This window comes from Mastacembelus armatus, chromosome 4, assembly GCF_900324485.2.
Source record: "Mastacembelus armatus chromosome 4, fMasArm1.2, whole genome shotgun sequence".
Classification (NCBI taxonomy): domain Eukaryota; kingdom Metazoa; phylum Chordata; class Actinopteri; order Synbranchiformes; family Mastacembelidae; genus Mastacembelus; species Mastacembelus armatus.
Window position 1 is genome coordinate 21,192,863 of NC_046636.1, and position 20,571 is coordinate 21,213,433.

Here is a 20,571-nt window from a genome sequence, read left to right on the forward strand (position 1 = left end):
TAGTGAAACCTATTGAATTTAATGCAAAAGAGTTTTGATGAGGAGCACCTCATGGTCTAATGTTGGTCTAAGGTGAGGTAGGTGTGTGCACCACATAGTTTTGAGCTAGAATTTTTTTTAAGTTTAAATGTCTGTAATGGGTTTACTCCGGGTACTCCGGTTTCCTCCCACAGTCCAAAAACATGCATGTTAGGTTGATCGGTGACTCTAAAATTGCCCGTAGGAGTGAGTGTGAGTGTGTGAGGTTGTCTGTCTTTGTGTGTCTATATGTGAGACTGGTGACCTGTCCAGGGTGTACCCCTGCCTTCCACCCGAGAGAGAGCTGGGATAGGCTCCAGCAGATCCCCGTGACCCTGAGCCAGGAAAAGCGGGTATAGAAAATGGATGGATGGATGTCTGTAATGGTGTTTAAAATTATTTTTTGCAAGCTTTAAATCCATGTATTATATAATTCATCAAACTGAATCTAAGAAAGCTTTAAAAAGTAAAATGATTCAGACCGCAGGATGGATTACAGCTCTCAGTCTTTGACCGCTTTTAACTCGGTGTGGTGGCACCGTGTGGTGCGGTTACTGCAGCAGTCCCATCTTTCTAAAAGACAACAGCTGCTGTTTGCAGTCGTTTGGTGTGAAAAAAGGTGTTAGTAAAAAAAACAAAAAAACAAAAAAAAAACAGATTTCTTCATTTTACGCTGTTTGGTGCAGTGACAAGACCAGATATGGATCAAACACAGTAGTATGAGGAAATGACAGATGATAAGAAGTCGGTCATATCATTTCTGTCTTTCTAACTACTTACATGTTGTTTTCTGCAAATATTCTACAGAGCAAACTATGCAATTTGAAAAAAAAAATGTAAATATAAAAGTGGATTTGTTTTTGAAAGCTCAATAATGCTGTCAAGTTTCCTTAGTGACAAAGCACTTTGGAGATGTTAGTTACCACTTGAACTAAATACTGTACCATACTGTATGTGGTATTATGGATCTGAACCAATTTTATTTTACATACAATGAAAATGTTTCAGCACTCTGAGCCAGAGCCTTCTTGTTTTCCCTGAACCACAGGACGCCTCTCTCCACACAGACAGAAAAAAAAAGACTCCTGTAACATAAAACATAGTATCAATGAGTTTCTATTTGTAGAGCACACATTTCTGAACACTGAGTGCATGGCTGGTGGTTCAATGTCTCACTTTATTTCCAAAGTGGAATAACAAGTTGTTTGTCTCGCGGCTGTTTGTGGGAAAATCTTCTCTTTTTCTTGTCTGGTTCCTTGATGAATGCCATGCGATAAAAACATCCATCATAATAAGCAGGCACCTCCTGACAGGAGAATCCTAAACAAATTAAGATTTATTTTGATATTATTTCTAGGCTTAATACCAAAAAACCTCTATAACCACCGTAATCTTTTTTAATCCTTATTTAATGTAAGACTGCTTTGCATCCATATTGACTGCATGTTCGCAGTTTAACAGGGTTGTCGTTGATGTAGGAGAATGCCATAAATGAATGAGATCAGTGAGAGTATTTTAAAACTGGAATTCTGGACATTTGACAAGATTTTAACTTAGCAAGTTAAATATATGAGATAGTCTGTCAAAAATTGAGATACTGATCTTTGTGTTAAGTCAAAAGTAAAAAAAATATATATATATAAATGGAATACTAAATTGAAACTTTATGTTTTTTAAGTTCATATTTCATATTTTAAACCTACCGCATTAAGTCAAAATTGGGTTTTGGATGTTGTGTTGTATCTGCAGCTTTTTAATTCTGAGTAATTGTCAGATCATCCTTATTTTGTTTCTTCCTATGTGAAAAATACATACATGCATATATCAACATGTTGATATACATGTGTCTATCAACAGATTCCTTCACTCACATCCTTGTTGGAAGACAAAGAGGTCGGCATCTTTTTGTGTGTCCTGGCATCGTTTTCACCTGTGGTTAGACTTGGATGGATGGTTTTCATGGCGGTTGAGAAGAATATCAACAGATGTACACGCTTTAATGTCTTACAGGTTTTCTTTGGAGGATGAAGCTCAATGTGGACTTTTCCATTGAAAGCAGTGGTAAAACACAGCTGTCAGTCAAGAAAAAATGTGAAAATATGAGTTTATTTTGTTTGATAAAGCTGCAGTAGCACTTTTTGACTAGTTGGGGCAGTGTATAAATAAGCTGTGAACATTCATTTGGCACCTGGCTCGTTACTCTCTACACCAAGCCAAAACTAATGCAGACTAACAGACAATGCTGAAATAAATTCTCTGTTCATGAAGGTGAGAATGTTCAGTTTTGTTGAAACATCTTAGAGAGGTGTTGATTCTATGACTACATTGCTAGGTCATAGCTAAGTTTGCCATCTGGTGCCATCTGGTGCTGGGTAGGTAGTGTAAGTGAGTTTATACAGTTTTTTTTTTTTTTAGCTTGAAACAACTGTCTGCTGTCACCAAAAATGACACTATGTGACCTGTTCTAGTCTCCTCGGTGACGTCCTCGATATTTCAGATGCTTTTTGTCGTGAGGTGCCTTCCTGCCCAGAGCCTTAACTTGTATGAGGTTGTTTTTCAACACAGGTAGAGCTGTGTTCAAGTTCTTCACTGAAAGATCATCTATACTCACACCTAAACATCCTGGCTGATTTTCCTCTGTCATGTTTCTGACTGTGGTGTCAGAGGAAGAGGCGGCTGTTTTCACTGACTTTTAGCTGCTTATCAAGTGTGACCTTACCTTTAAGGCTTGATCAGCAGCCCCTCTGGACTGATTTGCTGCCATCTCTGACCTTTCATGGCATTTATGAGGCTATTATAGGTTCCTATTGAGTTTGTGGTCTTGGGTTAATTGGGACTCCTAATTGCCCATAGGTGTGAGTGTTTGTTTGTCTGTCTCTGTGTGTGAGCCCTGTGATTGACTGGTGATCTGTCCAGGGTCTACCCCAACTCTCACCCACTGTCAGCTTGGATTGGGTGAGAACAAGCATATTTCCCAAAATGTAAAATTAGATTCTAGAGCTGGGAGTACTAAATCAATACACATTTTTATAACATATAAAATATATTGTAGAAATGATTACCATAGTGTTGTTCGTCTTAATCTGTTGCTGCTGCTCACTTTGACGTAACTATTCTGTTTTATTACCAAGTATCAAATATTATTGGAATTATCTGATGTTTTGGTGTTAAGCTGACGTTACTAAAGTTTGCCTACAATATAGGCACAAATATTCATATTCAAACAATGTACCTTGTATTGTTGTGAGGAAAACTTGACCTTCAGAGAAAAGATCATCTGCCTTCATTTTTGGTTCCATTCACATTCTCTGAGACTTTCTCCAGATCTGATACAGTGAGAAGTGTCTGGAAATTTAAAAATTTGGGTTAAGGCTTATCAAGTGTTTCCATTCTTTACACTGAAAAGTTATGCATACATCTCAGCAAGGTTAAGGTGACATTATCAGCTGTGAGTTTTATAGTTTGTCACTTTCCGATGTATTTCGCTGAGTTTATGAAAATACCTCCTGCAGTATTCAAACAATAATTCACATTCACAAAACTATTTATCAAAAAATGCAATTATCCTCCCAAATTCCTGATTGAGTTTCAGTTTGATTAACTGAGCAAAAGTCACTCCAGGTACCTCATCAGACAGTTGACTCACGTAGTCCCTGGCAACATGCACATCTGCCTCCAGCTGTTTAACATTTGTATCCAGGTGTTTCACAGTAGTGCGAATACCTCCCAACCAGAATCTGCAAAACAGGGACGATGAAAAGTATTCTGAACATGGAGAAACACTGTTGTGTGATACAAGTAAAACATGAGTTTATTAAGAAAAAGAAGATTTGTCTTCTTTGTAAACTCTTTGGGAAACACTTTGTAGAAACTGACAGGTTATAGTTGCATACAAATATAGTCGGTGATTGCATGGATCTGTTCCTTGGTTTCAGAGATGGTTATTTAACCCGGAGCAACATGCACATGCTGTGAGAATATATATTTACCTGCAGTCAGAGAATCACAGACATTCAAACTACCATCTTTGCAGTTGCAGAGCTTGCAGTTTCCTCCAGGCACCATTGGTTTGCTGTACTAACTGTATATCTTAAACAGAGAAAAAAACAGAAGGAATAACTGATTAAGTTTTTTATACTTATAGTAACAGACCTACATATTATGTGTCTTTTTACCTCCCACACTGTAGCTATATATACGCAGGCACTGCACCACTCCTGAGCTGATGTCCAGACAGGCCTGTAAAAAACTAGAATAAATAAGATCTTTATACTGATGCAACAGAGCTCATTGGAGCTAGGTAATAAAAATGGACATCTACAGGCATTACAGGTCCTGTTGGCTGCGTTTCCATAGTGACCCTCTTTGCAGTTTTCACAGGCGGGCACCGGCAGAGTCGAACTGGCAGCACAACATGACAGCACCATTTGTTTGGTTTGGCCATGTGTCTGCAAATTCCCCCAAACCTTTATGTGTGCTGTAAACCAACAAATGACAATGTGCCATTGTCTGTGTGTGTATCTGTTTGCTCATCACCCACTGGACAGTCCGTTCCAGCTAGACGGTACACACTGACCCCTGTGTGGTCCAGTCCACTCTCTGAAGATGCCAGAGGCAAACTTCTGTATGGACACAGAGAGATGAACAGTGAAGACCAACACCACTGGCCTGGTTGGGAAAATCCATTGTCCCCCACAACCAAGTCCCGCTGCAAAGAGATTAATTATAAAAACATGCAAATTTGATCCCTTGTGCAGCACATACAGACAAGTTGGTCACAGAAAAAATTAACATCCCTACTGGTCTGAGTTGTACTGTAATTCAGAGATAGAGAGAAACACAGGCGGTGGTATAGACATCTACAGTAAGTTAGTGTGTATTGGAAATTGACATATACAAAGACATTATGTGCCATTTTGAAGGTTTAGGTATCAAAGCTAAAGCTCAGGATGCTGTAAATTCTTATTACTTTTTAAAATTTATTCCATTAACATAATTTGTGTCTGGTAGTGATGTCCTATAAACAAATAATTGTAATTACTTGTTTAACAACATTGCTGCAAGATAATTTCCTTACTGACTAAAATGGGGAAAAGAAATACAAAAAGTACTATGTGCCACAATAACTCCATCTGTCACACCAACACTTTGCATGTTCCTCAACAGAGGGAGAAATTGCAGCAGAGCAGAGCAGAAACAACCACACAACACTGCAAAGCAAAGCTGTATTCCACTGCATTATTAGCTTTTCAATATGCCATATGTATGTAGTAGTGGAAAAAGCCTCCCTCTCTCTCCCATAGAGCTCCTCCCTCTTTGCAGGTAAACCCTGGGGAAGGTGAACCTTGGAGCTTAAAATTTGGGACACATGAAGAAAAGCTGGACTGTAAGAAACTGTGAGTGTGATTGAGTGTAGGCTTGTGCACATTATTACCACCTGCCAATTTAGTTGATAAGTTTAAAAAAAAAGTCCAATAAAAAAATCCCAAAGGTAAAATGTTTATTGGTATAGACAATACAAATCACCATTTGTTGTGTCTTAAACAGATTCATATTGAGTCCTGAAACACTGAGAGCATGAGGCTCGGATTTAAAATTTGAATGTGTCCACCACCCACAGCCTCCACTCTCCATTCTACATGTAATCTCATTTAATTTCTACTATGTGAAACAAATGATACTGAAGCAAAAATGGCAGAATTTTTCAGTCTGCTGTTTTAACGTGGCAGTTTTAAAATTAACATTGCCCAGTATCCAAATTCCCAATCAGGACATCCTGATTTATTTTATTTGATAAAATCTTTGAGTTTATTTTAAGATAAAGAAAAAATATTACTTATTTGTTTTGCAAGACCGTGCTTGTTGGGAAACAGCAGCTACTGTGGCTATGAAGAATAATTCATGTGTGTTGACACCAGACAGTGGCAGAAGTAAAATTAGTTCATGTGTCTTTGGGTAGTGCTTTGTTCAGGAAGGTGAACTACGAACAATTCATTTCTAACCAGGACTTTATAAGATACTGCTGATGATACTGAACTGTTTAGTATTTACAACAGCCCAAATAGAAAACACTGATTAAGTCAGTGACCTCACTGAGTAATGTACATTATACACTAGTGTTTGTTTGGTAACATTAGTTGAAATGATCCACTATTTGAATTGAATTAGAAATTTGTAATTACGACGTTACATAGTTTTGCTTTTACTATTTAATTTGTTGTTCTCCATATGTGGTGAGATACACTAATCATTATGTACAGTGATGGAAAGCTTCATCAGAAGGTTTAGAAATATGGGTAACAGAAATAGTCTCATATGAGTAGCAGGAGGAGTGGCTGGTGTCATTTTGTGGAGCTCTGCTGGTGAACCACTGGAAAAGTTTAGTGTTAACACTCGCTTCTCAAACTTCAGAATCATAGAATAGGGTACAAGGCGTAGCTTGCAATGCCGCAAGTGTTTCTTCCATCCCGGATCATTCGCATGTAGCCGCCTTCACCCCAACTGGTACCCCAACTACAAACAAAAAAGCAGAAAGTCATATTAAAACAAACATACGTTAGAATAAATAGTGTCTAGTGGATTTTGTGTATGTACATGGCTGAACTGACCTGTTTTTGATGATCCAGTAGTCTTGGCCTGCTTCAGAGCCATAGCCAACCAGTAGCACTGCGTGACTCAGATTGTTGGGGTTACAGCTCGGCTCATCATATATCCCTGTACAGGAAATTAAAACCTATGTTAACTTTTTTCACCACTTGAATGTAGCCAAGACAAACTGTAAATACAATATTACCTATTAAGTTGATATGGGGAACTTCGCAATAACCTTCAGCGATTATTGAGAAATGTGAGGGTTTTTTTTCTGGCCACGTGCTCTTTTAGTACTGGCTTGATCTTTTATGCTGGTTTGATCTTCGTCAATTCATGAGAAAAAGATCTGTTTTTTTTAGCTGCTTAATTCTCCATAACAGTTACCAGCTAGTCAATAACTTTGTCTGCTGTTTGTTGTCAGGCAGGTAGTGTTCAATAGGGTTCTCAAAGCTTATCTGCAGAAAACATTTCAGAGTTCAGTGATAACTATCTGTTGTGTCTCACTATAAGCATATTTAATAAATTGATCAATTGTTTATATAAAAATATTAATTAAAGCCACTTTAGAAAATGTTTTCATTGCTGATGATTATATTGCAGGAGTATTTTAAGACAGTTAACCTGAACTGTAGAACAGGAAACTTGCATGATCAGCATCAATGGCTACTGTGATTGGACCAATAGTTGCCACGGCGTCAGCCAGAGCCTGCTCATCTCCTTTGGGTATGAACCTGTAGTCTGTGATATGAGCAACTGCAAGAGTGCTATCATAGTAGCAAGGCTGGGTATCCTGTTGAGAGAAATATAGAGTTCAGTGTTAGTGAAATATTATTGAGGCATTTGACTGTTCTGAGGGAGGCCGAGCTAACAGCCTCACCACTGAAGTGTAAGGGTAGGTGTTAGTTGACTGCAGCCCATTGTTTATCACATAGTCGAAGGCATTGGCCATCCAGGCACCATTGCAGCCAAATGTGCCATAAGGTCTGGAGCAATCCACCAGATTTTGCTCACTCAAGGATACAAGCTGCCCTGTCCTCTTGTACATTTGTCCCTCAATAGCTCCCGTAGTGCTGAAGGCCCAGCATGAGCCACAGAAACCCTGTGAAGAACATTAAAAACCTAGATTTGAAAGTGTTCATGTTTCTGTCTTCATCAAAAATAGTGAAATGAATGTAGAAATATCTTACCTGATCTTTCACCTCAGTGACATAACCCATATTCCTGTAGTCGACAGACCACGCATCTAACCTTTTAGCATTGTTACGCAGCCTCCGGGCAGAAACAGCCTTCCCCCTCTTTGCAAACTGCGCATCTATAATGGCACCTTGCAAAATCTGGTATTCTTGCCTTGTCTGCACATGGAGAAAATAAAGAAATTTGTTTTGCAGTTTTTCATGTAATTAATATCTACACTTTGGCATTTAATCAATCTAACTCTATTTTATTTAAGACAAATAGGCCAAATAAATAAAGTAATAGTTTGTTACTGTTACTATTCTCATGAGTCCTGGACCCTTGAATTGACAGATGAGTATTGGCAAAACAAGTGAAAAAAAAGTCAAACTGCTCCTTTAATTGTAATACATTGCTGGCATCATTGTACTTCATAAAGAAATTAATGAAGTATAGGGGTTAATGCCTGTTTGAATAGTTGTCACTGAGATGCATAAAAATTAATAAATTATACAATAATGAAGCCACTCTGGTATTTTAAGATGTGGTCAGTAACCAGTCAGTGACCAAAGGTTTTATATTTACTTAAAACACCCATGTATTTGATTTGTAATTGTGAGCAGACAAGTGTTTAGCATAGAAAATGAAGCTCTGCACCTTACCAGGTCTCCATATTTATTCATAGCCATAGTGAACGGCCTCATCCCCATGAAAAACCCTCGATTATTGTTTTCAATCATCTGCTTGTTTTCCTCCCAGATGGCCCTTCTTTGCATGTCATCCTGCATGATTACACAAAACACATCAAAGAAAAGTGGTTCAGAGCACATGTGCACGTTGTTGGTGCTTGTATTTTAGGATGCGGAGTCAGTCTCACCATTTTATCATAGCTTATGCCGTTGTTGCTCTTCCAGATCTCCCACTCTGTCAGGACCACTTCATCTGAATCTGACATCACCTGCTGCGGATTGCACAGCAGGACACAGAGCAGAGCCGCTCTCAGCAGGAAGCTGGCCCACTGGACTACAAACACAAGAGCACGGTAATCATATTGTATCTGCCTAAAATATTTGTTATTATCACAGAGTGAATTAATCTGGAATAGTACAACCTGAATAATTATTAGGATAGCAGTGTGAAATTTGTATCTACACAGAAGAAAATTCTTCAATTACTGAATTCTCACTAAAATGTAATCAAGTATGAACTATTAAATGTATAGAGGACCCATCCATTATCTAGCCATCTCACAAATTTAGTCACCAATAATACAGGGATCTTTGGGAGGAAGCCAGAGTACCAGAGAAAACCCATGCAAGTACAGGCAGATCATGCACAGAAAGGCCACAGGGTCAAACCTGGACCCTTCCTGTTGTGAGGAGACAGTGCTAACCACCACATCCCTGTTCCGCCAATGCATAATTAATACCTGCCATAATGTTAAATAATTACAACATAACCCTTAAATAGCTGTTGCATGTAAAAGCTCAACTTTTAGACTGAATTTGCTTTAATTTAGAGGTTGATATCTCTTAAACCTAGAGTCAACGTTGCCACAACAGCATCTGCAGCCATGTGTCATGACATTTAATGAAACTACCCAATTTGCCTTTTCAAGTTTCAGTTGTTTTCCCGATGAATAAACAGGCCTAAGCAGCTTACCTGGCTGGATGTGAGTCTGCTTTGTTCCCATGTTCTGAGAGCAACTGAACAGCGGCAGAGCAACAGTCAGCCTGTCAGCCTTCCTTATAAAGCTTTGCAGTAAGTACATGTTTCCACCATGCTTTTACTGAATCCCCAAATCAACACTTACTGCAGCACCTGAGAAGGACATTAGTCAACAAAAATAAGATGCTTTCCCTGCTCCTCAGTAGTACGTCATTATCATTTAGAGAAAGCTAAAGCTGCAAAATTGTAAATCCTTCAAATACTGGTTTATAATTGACAATAACACCTGACATCTAATGTTCCAAAAGCAGTGATGGAAGAAGCACTCAGCTCCCCTACTTAAGTTAAACTACCAGTATGTTCTATTACAAGTCAAAGTTCTGCGCTCAAAATGCTACTTAAAGTATAATCAGTAAAATATATTTTACTTTATGATGGCTTTCCTCTGCAAGGTCAGGAAAGCGGACTTCTCTAACAGTGAAGCCTCATCTTTCCTCAAAATAAGACAAGATCTTTATTTATATCCCGGATCTTTATTTACACGTCACACTATAATTCAGATTCACCCGTTTTATGATCTTTCAAGCACTGTTTGAATATAAACAACTACCCAATGTTGGAAGACGTCAAAGTAAAAATACCACTGTATATATTAGAAAACTGTGTATATTGTAAAAGTATCCAATGGAACATTTGACATGAATGTATTTTATGTTACTGGATCATATTCATTGATGTATCATTGATATATACCATTGTGTTCACTACTTTAATGTTACATAAGCATATTTGTTAGTTAACATCAGTAAAGGTAGAGCTAATGTTAACTAACACATGTGCTTATAATGTGAATTAATGACAACACAGACCGCTGGATGAATAACACATGTCCCATTAATTACAATTTATGATTGTAGGTGTTTTTATATTATTAATCTGATTCTTACTAAAATTATAGAAAACTACTGCATTCCCCGCTGACATGACGCATTGAGAACAAAAACAAACAAAAAAAACAAAAAAATACCCAAAGAGCCTCAGCGCGATACTAAAGTACAGTACTGGAGTAAATGTAATGTAATCTACACTCGGCAGCGCCCCCTAGCGGCCCGTCGTGCCCTCCGCGCAGCGCTGACTGCAGAGGATGAGCTCAGCTGGATGTGCGCCTGTTATTATGTCCCCGAGCGGACGCCGCCAACACCCAAACACTGTGCGGCAAAACAGGCGAGTGGCGCACATCATCGTCTTTAACGAGTGAGGAAGAAACATGAGTCACGCCTGAGGTCTGCACGATGTCGTTCAAGGTAAACCAGCGTTTTCCATCCGTCATACGCGTCCCGCAGCCTGGAGGGCCTCAGTGCGGGTCACACCTGCGTCCTCTTAAAGTATAAACGGGGGTTGGTTAGAGGTGGCTGAGGTTAAACTGTGTGTTTACCCGCTTTAATGCAATCAGTCTGGATCTGTGTGTGTGTGTGTGTGTGTGTGTGTGTGTGTTTGGGGAGGGGGGGCTGGGGAGGGATCCTATGTCAATTCAACACTTATAGATCATGTAGGTGCTTTTTAATGCAACAAAAACTGCATTCCAGTAAGAAGAAGTGTGTGTGTGTGTGTGTGTGCGTGCGTGTGCGTGTGCGTGTGTGTGTGTTAGTTAAAGAAAGGTGCTGATCAACTGTCATTCATACCCAGACACAAACCTAAATGTCCAGTCTATACTCTGCTGGTTTTCTTTTTTTTTACCTGTGTGTACCGTCTGTGTGTGTGGCACCATAATGGTTGGTTCAGGTCAGTGTTTGTTGTGTGTATTTACCCCCCCAGAAGGAAACACCCCTGGCTAATGCTGTGTTTTGGGCAGCGAGGAAAGGGAATTTGGCCCTGCTTCAGCTGCTGCTCAACAGCGGGCGTGTGGATGCAGACTGCAGAGACAGTGTACGGATGCTGCATGCCCTGGCTTTAACCGTAACCCGCCTGTGGTAGGGAGACAGAGAGCTTCGAGCCTTACCTCTGTGCTGCATGTGTCAATTCTGTGTTATGGAAGTTTTCCTGGAGGTTTCATGTGTTAATGTGTGAACGCCGTAGACCTAAACAGTTTTGGCACCACAGTGAAACCAGTTTTCAACATGTCGTCCCTATAAACCGAGCCAGCTGCTAATTTCTGATGTTTCTTTCAGTATGGGACCACGGCGCTGATGGTGGCGTCGTACAGTGGCCATTATGAATGTGTCAGAGAACTTATCATGCAAGGAGCTGACATCAACTACCAAAGAGAGGTATTATGGGAAAATAACTTTTGCTAGTCCACAGAAGCAATATAAGATTCTCCAGGAATAAAAACCAACAGTCACATTTAATCTGGAGTCTAGTCGTCTAAAGGGGAGTCCATAAAGTCAATGCACACCTAATATTATTTATCCATTTGGTTGTCATATCTAAACAAGGCTCTTTTTCATTTTAAATACTGTAAATAACAAACACAAAAAGTTCAACGGTGACGGCTGCAGTGTATTTCTATTGTTTTCCTCAGACTGGTTCTACTGCCCTGTTCTTCGCCTCCCAGCAGGGACACCATGACATTGTGAAGCTCCTCTTTGAATTCGGTGCCTCCACTGAATTCCAGACAAAGGTACGCTGCAGGGCACAGTGACGTGGATCACAGTTAGTCAACACTCGAACACTGCGATGCCATCTCAGTCTGTCAATGTCACGCAGAGATTAGTAGGCAAACGTTGTGCACAGAATAAACTTTCTTTGTGTGGTTTGTTTTGTTTTTGTGGCAGGACGGTGGCACAGCTCTCACTGTCGCCTGTCAGTACGGACACCCAAAGGTGGTGGACACCCTCTTAAAGAATGGAGCCAATGTTCACGACCAGCTGAATGTGAGTCCCCTTTGCATGTTCAGTGTCTCTTTAGGCCTGTCTCCTCCTCACTGTCAGTCCAGACTTAAGCCTCTTTGTCTGATGGTTAGTTGCACACAGTGTCCCGGCGGCTGGAATCCGGACTGTCAGGTTTCTGCAGACTGCTGAGTCAGATGCAACTAACATTTGGCAGGATTAGTGTTTGTCCTCAGGCTGGGGAAAACAACCTGACAGCTCAAGCGTCCATTTATAAAACAGTAGTAATTTGTTATAAATATACTTTTGCTTGGTAAGAAGCTCTTCAGACAGTGTTTTTTTTAGCAGGCCATGTATTGCAGACTAGTATTACCTTGTGTATGACTCTGTTATGTCTCAGGATGGTGCCACCCCCCTGTTCCTCGCTGCCCAGGAGGGTCATGTGACCGTGATTCGTCAGCTGCTTTCATCTGGAGCCAAAGTCAACCAAGCACGGGAGGTAATGTCCCTACCTCTTCTGCATTTTGAAGGGTTTAAACAGTAACAGAGTGCCGCCCACATTTTCTCTAATCCTTAGTCCCTGCACACATACCCCCCATCCAACCCCTTTCCTTATCAATGTGTTCTCCAGGATGGCACTGCCCCCCTGTGGATGGCAGCTCAGATGGGTCACAGTGAGGTGGTGAAGGTGTTACTCTTACGTGGTGCAGATCGGGACGCAGACAGAGTACGTAGATCTGTGCTGAGCACTGAGCCAACTAATAGTGGACAATCACTCATGAGCAGAGTTTCATAACCACCAGCAGCTGTAGGCTGCTGAGACAGGGCCTCTGTTTGTGACTGTCACTCCCGGGTTTGTGGAAACCACCCATCGTACACTCAAACTATTCCAAAGTTTCCATGATAACTGAGAAAGCTCTTTCTGCTGGTTGAAAGCCTTTGGGCACATTTAAATAAACCTTGAGTGGGGATTGTTTTGATAAATAATTGTAATGTTTCCTCTGCTGTCTTAGAAGGATGGGTCAACAGCGTTATTTAAAGCAGCGTTAAAGGGGCACAACAGCGTCGTCGAGGAACTCCTGAAGTTTTCTCCTTCGCTTGGCCTTCTCAAGGTAGAGGATGCTCTCACGGAGGTTGTCCTTTAGCCTTTTTGACTGTTTTGCATTATTAGCAGTATTTATGCTAAGCTTAGCTAATTGACTGCTGGTCCTAACTTCCTATTTAGGGCACAGAAAATAAGCAAATTTACTGACTATTTATACTAAGATCTTTAATACTGACCCAACAGAAATGGATAAAGAGCAGGTTTATATTTCTTAGTTACCAGAGGATACAGCACAGATCCATAAGCATTAAATGAACATGTATGTTCTCTCCAGAATGGCTCCACTGCCCTTCATGCTGCTGTTATGGGAGGAAATTTGCCAACTGTTCAGCTGCTGCTTGGCGCCAACGCAGACCCCGCATTGCCCAACAAGGTTAGGGGTTTAGATTTATCAGATGAGGTGATAAAGAGAGAAATTATGTAGATAATTTCAGTTTATTGACTGTTTGTGTTTTGCAGAATAATGAAGTCCCTGCACATCTTACAAAGAGTGAACGCATCCTAAAGATTTTACGTCCAAAAGTCTTAAACGAAGACAGTTGATGCCTGACTGTAGCACACTCATGTGAGGAGAAAGTAAAACAAGAAAACAGTGTCATAATCTACTCAAACACAAACTGTACTGTTAATTGCTGCTTGCTTTTGATTGCGGCTGAACTGAAGCTGTCATCTGCTGAATAAATGTGGACTAAGTCTAGAGTAACACCCTGTGCAATCAAAATTCATTTGTCTGCCTTGTGCATCGTCTTCCTTGCTCTGTTATCCCACAGCATGTGCACTTATTTTTATTTCTAGATATCCTGCACACCTTTTCTTTGCTTTTTTAATAAATATAATAAAGTGCACATTTGTTAATGAATGCATGGTTGCAGTGTGCATGTTTATTTGCTCTATGAGGGTTATTTTATTTTGAAAAGTCTGAAGTATTTACAGGCTTTTAGTGGAAAAATATGCAGTTACAATAGTAAAACAACATTAAGATATTACATGTAGAAACATTGTGATTATTTTATAATGGCTAACATTTACTAGAAGTCAGTATTTTCAGGTGTTCACTCACTTGGACAAATTTAATTCCCATTTATTTTGCAAAGTAGCATCATTTGTTCTGAATAATTACATCTATGCAGCCTGTTAAGCTAGGATCAGAGTCAGCTATAACATTATGACCGCTGACAGACCAAGTCGATAACACTGATTAACACTGTTACTGTGGCACCTGCCAGTGTGTTGGGTGTATTAAGCAGTAGGTTGTGATGTGTTGACGTGTTGGAAGCAGGAAAAACAGGCAGGTTTAAGGATGATAAACATTGACTCCTGGGTACACAGACTTTGGCAGGTGGTCATGATGTTATGGATGAGCGATGTGTTGGTCACGTGGTGACGGACACTTCTCCGACAGCCGCTGCAGAAATGACGGTGACGTCACATGACAACCGCGGAAGTGACCGTCGACTTGTGGATGCGGAAGAGGGACTAACTTTCGGATGTTTTCCGACAGAAGTAGTTGTCAAAATGAAACGTGAATAGCTGGTAACAGGAGAGAAAACAGAGATAGTTTGTTGATTTGAGTTTTATTATAAGCGTCAGACTGAAGTTTGAGCGACGCAGCGCGACCCGATGGCTGGTGGTAATTTACAGGTGAGTGTCAAACTTCATCCCGAGCCTACCTGTTTATATAAGACTGAAGAGACCTTTGTCTTTTTGGCTTTCTGATTAATCGACTTTTAGTCCTTTTGTATGTTTAGTTATGCGAATTTAAACATCATTACCTTAAGGAACGTTCATCTAATGTTCTCAATTAGAAGTTATTTGTCACTTTACCGATAATAGTGTTATAGTGATGGAAAGTAATTTTATTAGTTTTACTGTGCTCAAGTACACTTTTGGTGTAGTTACCTGTACTGGAGTTACTGGAGTATTTCTATTTTGTGCTACTTTCTACTTCAACTCAATTGCATTTCAGAGAGAAACTTGGTAGTTCAGTCATTTCCCTTTTAAATTCTTAGATGGTTTCATTAAAAAGGCCTTTGAGACAAAACAGGTAGAAATTCATTCACATTTTCACAGAAAAATAAGGAATAGATTAGAAAGTGGCTCAAAATATGAATGTAGATTTGTTTGGCAGAAATTGGATTGTTGCTTTTTTCCTACTCCAATAATAATCTCAGATCAGGTGTATCATGTGACTCTTTAGAGGGACCTGATCAAACTGTAAACTGTATATAAATCAGCACTAATGTATTGATACTTTTATTGATGTAAACTAAGCCACTGCCCCTTTTATTTCTAATTTCTGGTAAGACATTATTTATAAAAGCGGTAAGAGCAGTATCTGGTGCCTTACTTTCACTACATTTCATACTACTACTTTCATACTACTAGTATTACTGAGTATTAGTTAATGCAATACCAATATTTATAAAAGCATCATTACCTGGTCAAATCTTCTGTGTTATAACTATAAAACTTGTGTAAATTAATTATTAACCATTACAATCAATAAACACATTAGGTGCCACTATAACGACTTAGTTACTACTGGTAATAGTAGAAAGTGATATTTTAAATTCTTCTTTTTCTTGTTTCTGCTGTTCTCAGAAAGCTGTCGATCTCGCCAACAAAGCTGCAGAGGAGGACAAAGCCAAAAACTACGAAGAAGCCCTCAGATGTTATCAGCATGCAGTGCAATACTTTCTTCATGTTGTCAAATGTGAGGAACTTATGACTCCTATCATTGCTTGATTTTTACTGCATCTTAAGATTTAAATTTCACTTTTTTTTTTTTAATCGCAGCACCATGATCTAATTTGATAACTGTGTTGTAGATGAGGCCCAGGGTGATCGAGCCAAACAGAGCATCAGGGCCAAGTGTGCTGACTACCTGGACAGAGCCGAGCAGTTGAAGGAATATCTGAAGAAGAAGGAGCAAACCCCGCCAGCCAAACCGGTCAAAGAGTCTGGTGACAAAGGGTGAGACTGTGGAATAAATAAATTCAGACTTACTAGAATAATGTTCTTTGGGATATCCAGCAAACGTTTCTTCAACAGGTCCCATAATATCCTACATTTGCCTACCTAGCACCTACAAGTTGGTGCTAATTATAGGGAAATAGAGACAGATGTTTTAGTACTAGTTAATTGTGCTGAGATTTTAATTTGTTGTTTATTTCCTCTTACTCTGAGAGAAACATCTGGAATATCTGAGATTAATTCAAACCCACATAGATACTCATTTATAAGAGAAGACTATACATTAGTTGAAATGTATGGCTACCTATGGACAAATTTTATATGTTTGCATGTTTACCTGGTCTGCTCTGCACATACGACAACTCAAATATTTATTTGATTGTAATTGTAAGTGAACACAATCCCTGTTTTCCATGGAACCATTTTTAATGTTTCATATCATTTCTGATTAGGAAATTGTTAGGAAATTAATGGATATATAAAATTAAGCATTACATCACTATTTGATGAAGTGTCAGTAAATCACAATATAGGTTTTTTTAATCTGATTTCAGGAGTGAAAGTGATGAAGGGGATGACCAAGAGAAGAAAAAGTTCCAAAATCAACTTTCAGGTGACTGACACTGATTTTAACACAGATACCAGAGGTAAATATGGTATCAATCACCAAACAGCAGTTATTCAGCAGGTTTACCTGACGTTTTACCAAGTGATTCAAGCTTATATTTCTAAAGCATTTTCTATCTTACAGGTGCCATTGTGATGGAAAAGCCAAACATTAAGTGGGATGATGTAGCTGGACTCGAAGGAGCCAAAGAAGCCTTAAAGGAAGCTGTCATCCTGCCTATCAAATTCCCTCATCTGTTCACAGGTTTGTCAACAAGAGCCAGCTGTAAACTTCCTAAAATAACTATGTGGCTGTAAGTATTTTCTAATATTACTGTGTCTGTGTCTGTGTAGGAAAACGAACTCCTTGGCGGGGGATCCTTCTCTTTGGCCCTCCAGGAACAGGAAAATCCTACCTGGCCAAGGCAGTGGCCACAGAAGCCAACAACTCCACCTTCTTCTCTATCTCCTCCTCTGACCTGGTCTCCAAGTGGTTGGGGGAAAGTGAAAAGTGAGGCCCAGGTTCTATGCATAATGCTGACAAGATGAGAGCATGAGAATTAGACACTGAACACCTGTTGTTTCCCCACCTCTCTCTCTCCAGGTTGGTGAAGAACCTGTTCACATTAGCCCGAGAGCACAAACCGTCAATCATTTTCATAGATGAGATCGACTCCCTCTGTGGCTCCAGGAGTGAGAATGAGAGTGAAGCAGCACGTAGAATCAAGACAGAGTTCCTCGTCCAGATGCAGGGTGAGCTAGAAGAGATGCATAAAAATCTCAGCTAAGACCTGAATAGCAGAACTTTAAGAAATATTATTGTCTTGTCAGGTGTTGGAAATGACAATGAGGGAATTCTGGTCCTGGGGGCCACTAATATACCATGGACATTGGATTCAGCTATCAGGAGAAGGTTAGTTTCACTTAGCATATATAAGAATAAATAACTAATCACCTCTCATGCACGGTCCAAATTAATTTATTTAATTTAATACGCACATAAACAAGGTCAACAAGATATTTCCTTGTATGTGGTTCAAATGATCACACATCAAAACAGTGGAATAAATGTTTCTTTGAGCAGATGTTTTGGCTACCTTCAGTACCTTCATACCTTCAGTGTGCAGCAATTCAGATATATGGTTCAGCCCTTTTGTCAGTCATCAGTCATTTTAGTGTGAGACAAAACTCACAATGGCTGATTCAATCCTTTGTCTGTGCCGCAGGTTTGAGAAGCGAATCTACATTCCTCTGCCAGAGGAGCAAGCCCGCTCCTTCATGTTCAAGCTACATCTGGGCTCCACTCCAAACGGCCTGACAGAGGCAGACTTCATCACACTGGGGAAAAAGACAGAGGGCTACTCAGGGGCAGACATCAGTATCATTGTCAGGGATGCCCTCATGCAGCCTGTTAGGAAGGTTCAGTCTGCCACTCACTTCAAAAAGGTAAAAACACAGAAACAGTCTATGCCGTACTTATTTCTACATTCGTCCATTATCTATACAACTTATCCTATTAAGGGTCGGGGTAGGCTAGAGCCAATCTTAGTTAAACTGGGGCAAGAGGCAGGGTCCACCATAGGCCAATCACCAGTCTATCACAGGGCTGACACATAGAGACAGACAAATCATCACATCACGCATATGGGCAATTAACCTAACCCCAAACTGCATGGGGGAGGAAGCTGCAGTACCCAGAGAAAACCCACAAAGACATGTGGAGAACAAGCAAACTCCACACAGAAAGGGCCCTGTAGTTGAGTAGGAACCTTTTTACTGTGAGGCAACAGTGCTAACAACTACCATCTGTTATCCTTCCTGTTTCAAAACTAAAGAAAAAGCCTTTGAGGAATCCAAGTCACCTACAGTTTCATTGATCACACACCATTTCTCATTGTAAAAGTCTATTAAAAAGGATGTACAATGAAACAAATGAGCAGTGGTCTGCTCGAGAAATGAATGCTTTATATAGGTATATACAAAGTGTGTTAGTTTTATGACAATGACAGTTGTAAGAGATTTTCAGTGAGCAAAATGTGGTAGTACTGGACATAATGTGAAATAGTCTTCATATACAAAATCCTTTGCCACTATAATATAGCCTGTGCAACTGGATGAATCAGTCTGGCCCTCACTGGGAGACAACAGTCTGATGGGAAATAATGAACTACTTCCTTTCAGTTTACGTGATTGCTTCTTTCTTCTGTCATTCAACAAACACACAAACTTAATAAGGTTCAAGGGTCATCATGGAACAATCCCGGTGTTGTGGTGGAGGACCTGCTGACTCCATGCTCACCAGGAGATCCCAATGCCATAGAGATGACCTGGATGGATGTTCCTGGGGAGAAACTTCTAGAGCCAGTTGTGTCCATGGTAAGAACAGACTTTAAAATGTGCACTATGCTCTTTGTCTTACCCAAAAAAGGTTCTGCCCTGTTGATGACTGTAGTGATCAGAGTTCAGTCTAACATCTGTGATGTTCTCCAAACAGGCCGACATGCTGAGGTCCCTAACAAACACCAAGCCTACAGTGAATGAGCAGGACCTGGAGAAGCTGAAAAAGTTCACTGAAGACTTTGGTCAAGAAGGCTAACAGTACTCACACTCCACACACAAACTGGACTGCAACTAGCTGTTATTCACAATGTCAGATATGATTTTAGTTGATTGATTGATTAGTTGATTAGTCCTTTTTGAGTTTTAAAACTATAGAAATGCTCATCACAGCTTACTGGAGCCCAAGGTGTCAGTTTCTTAGTATGACAGTCAAAAAACTACACAATAACACATGAGATAAACAGAAACCAAGCTAGTATTGGTGTTTTATTGCTATAACTGCAAAGGTTTGCTCTTCCATTTATCAGTGATCAAATATTGATCAACACATCTTTGATCAATTCCTTGTGTCCTTTTTATCAGTAATTTATCAATCCACTAAGATTCATGTTTACATTCATACTCTACATTTGCAATATTTCATATTTCCTAAGTATTTTATTTAGCATATCTGAAGCCAAAGTGATGTCTTTTTTAAAGAAAATCGCCATTACTATTCTAAACGTATGTATAATAAGGATGATAATAAGGTGATGCTACAGTGGGTAAATGCACCTTCCCAGCACTACATATCTCTTTTTTACAGATTATGCAGGATTATACTGTGTTTAACATCTTTAGTTTTGTGGCTAGTTTTATAAATACTATAACATTTTGGAAGCTCACACTCAAATGCGTTAAGTAACCTTTGGTTATTACTTCACTACATATGGATTATAATTAAGTACACATATCATATATGTAAATGTGATTGGCTTTCAACAAAATCAGCAAAATAAGGGGTTTCTATGGTTACTGAATTTTACACAACATAAAATATTGGGTAATGCTTTTATCAATGTGTATATCTTCTACACTTCTACAGTTTTTACTTTCTACTTTCAGACTTTTTATATATCCCATCTGTGTGTTCCAAATGTGTTGTCTTGGGGTTTGTATTTGCTTATTTTTTTTTTACGAGTTTCTTATGGGGTTTACAGAGTTTACTCTTTGGTTACATGAATACTTAAGATTATCACTTGCACTTTTCTTTTATCCTACATAATATGT

At 39.5% G+C, this 20,571-nt stretch overlaps 3 protein-coding genes across 4 annotated transcripts; 2 read left to right on the plus strand and 1 right to left on the minus strand.

The window, feature by feature from the left end:
* Positions 1–6,431: 6,431 nt before the first annotated feature.
* cts12 (cathepsin 12) lies at positions 6,432–9,475 on the minus strand. The gene is made up of 8 exons (XM_026304770.1): positions 9,445–9,475; positions 8,660–8,805; positions 8,445–8,564; positions 7,797–7,961; positions 7,487–7,708; positions 7,231–7,399; positions 6,627–6,732; positions 6,432–6,531 (listed from the first exon to the last, which is right to left on the minus strand). Exons 1-8 carry the CDS (start codon positions 9,473–9,475, stop codon positions 6,432–6,434), a joined length of 1,059 nt encoding a protein of 352 aa, XP_026160555.1.
* A 1,111-nt stretch (positions 9,476–10,586) lies between these two features.
* On the plus strand, positions 10,587–13,961 carry ankrd29 (ankyrin repeat domain 29). Of its 2 annotated transcripts, XM_026304772.1 has the most exons (10): positions 10,587–10,754; positions 11,266–11,376; positions 11,619–11,717; positions 11,972–12,070; positions 12,225–12,323; positions 12,679–12,777; positions 12,910–13,005; positions 13,292–13,390; positions 13,658–13,756; positions 13,843–13,961. In XM_026304772.1, the coding sequence occupies exons 1-10, from the start codon at positions 10,743–10,745 to the stop codon at positions 13,924–13,926; spliced, it is 897 nt and encodes a 298-aa protein (XP_026160557.1). In that variant the 5' UTR covers positions 10,587–10,742; the 3' UTR covers positions 13,927–13,961. The 2 variants fall into 2 exon arrangements, with proteins under 2 accessions (XP_026160557.1, XP_026160558.1); XM_026304773.1 differs by lacking the exon at positions 10,587–10,754 and having other exon boundaries at positions 10,979–11,420.
* Positions 13,962–14,828: 867 nt separating this feature from the next.
* Positions 14,829–20,520, plus strand: LOC113129057 (vacuolar protein sorting-associated protein 4B-like). Its single transcript, XM_026304768.2, has 11 exons — positions 14,829–15,024; positions 15,985–16,096; positions 16,212–16,356; positions 16,911–16,969; positions 17,108–17,227; positions 17,317–17,473; positions 17,567–17,715; positions 17,794–17,875; positions 18,189–18,408; positions 19,198–19,338; positions 19,457–20,520. Exons 1-11 carry the CDS (start codon positions 15,004–15,006, stop codon positions 19,556–19,558), a joined length of 1,308 nt encoding a protein of 435 aa, XP_026160553.1. The 5' UTR covers positions 14,829–15,003; the 3' UTR covers positions 19,559–20,520.
* The last annotated feature ends 51 nt before the right edge of the window (positions 20,521–20,571 follow it).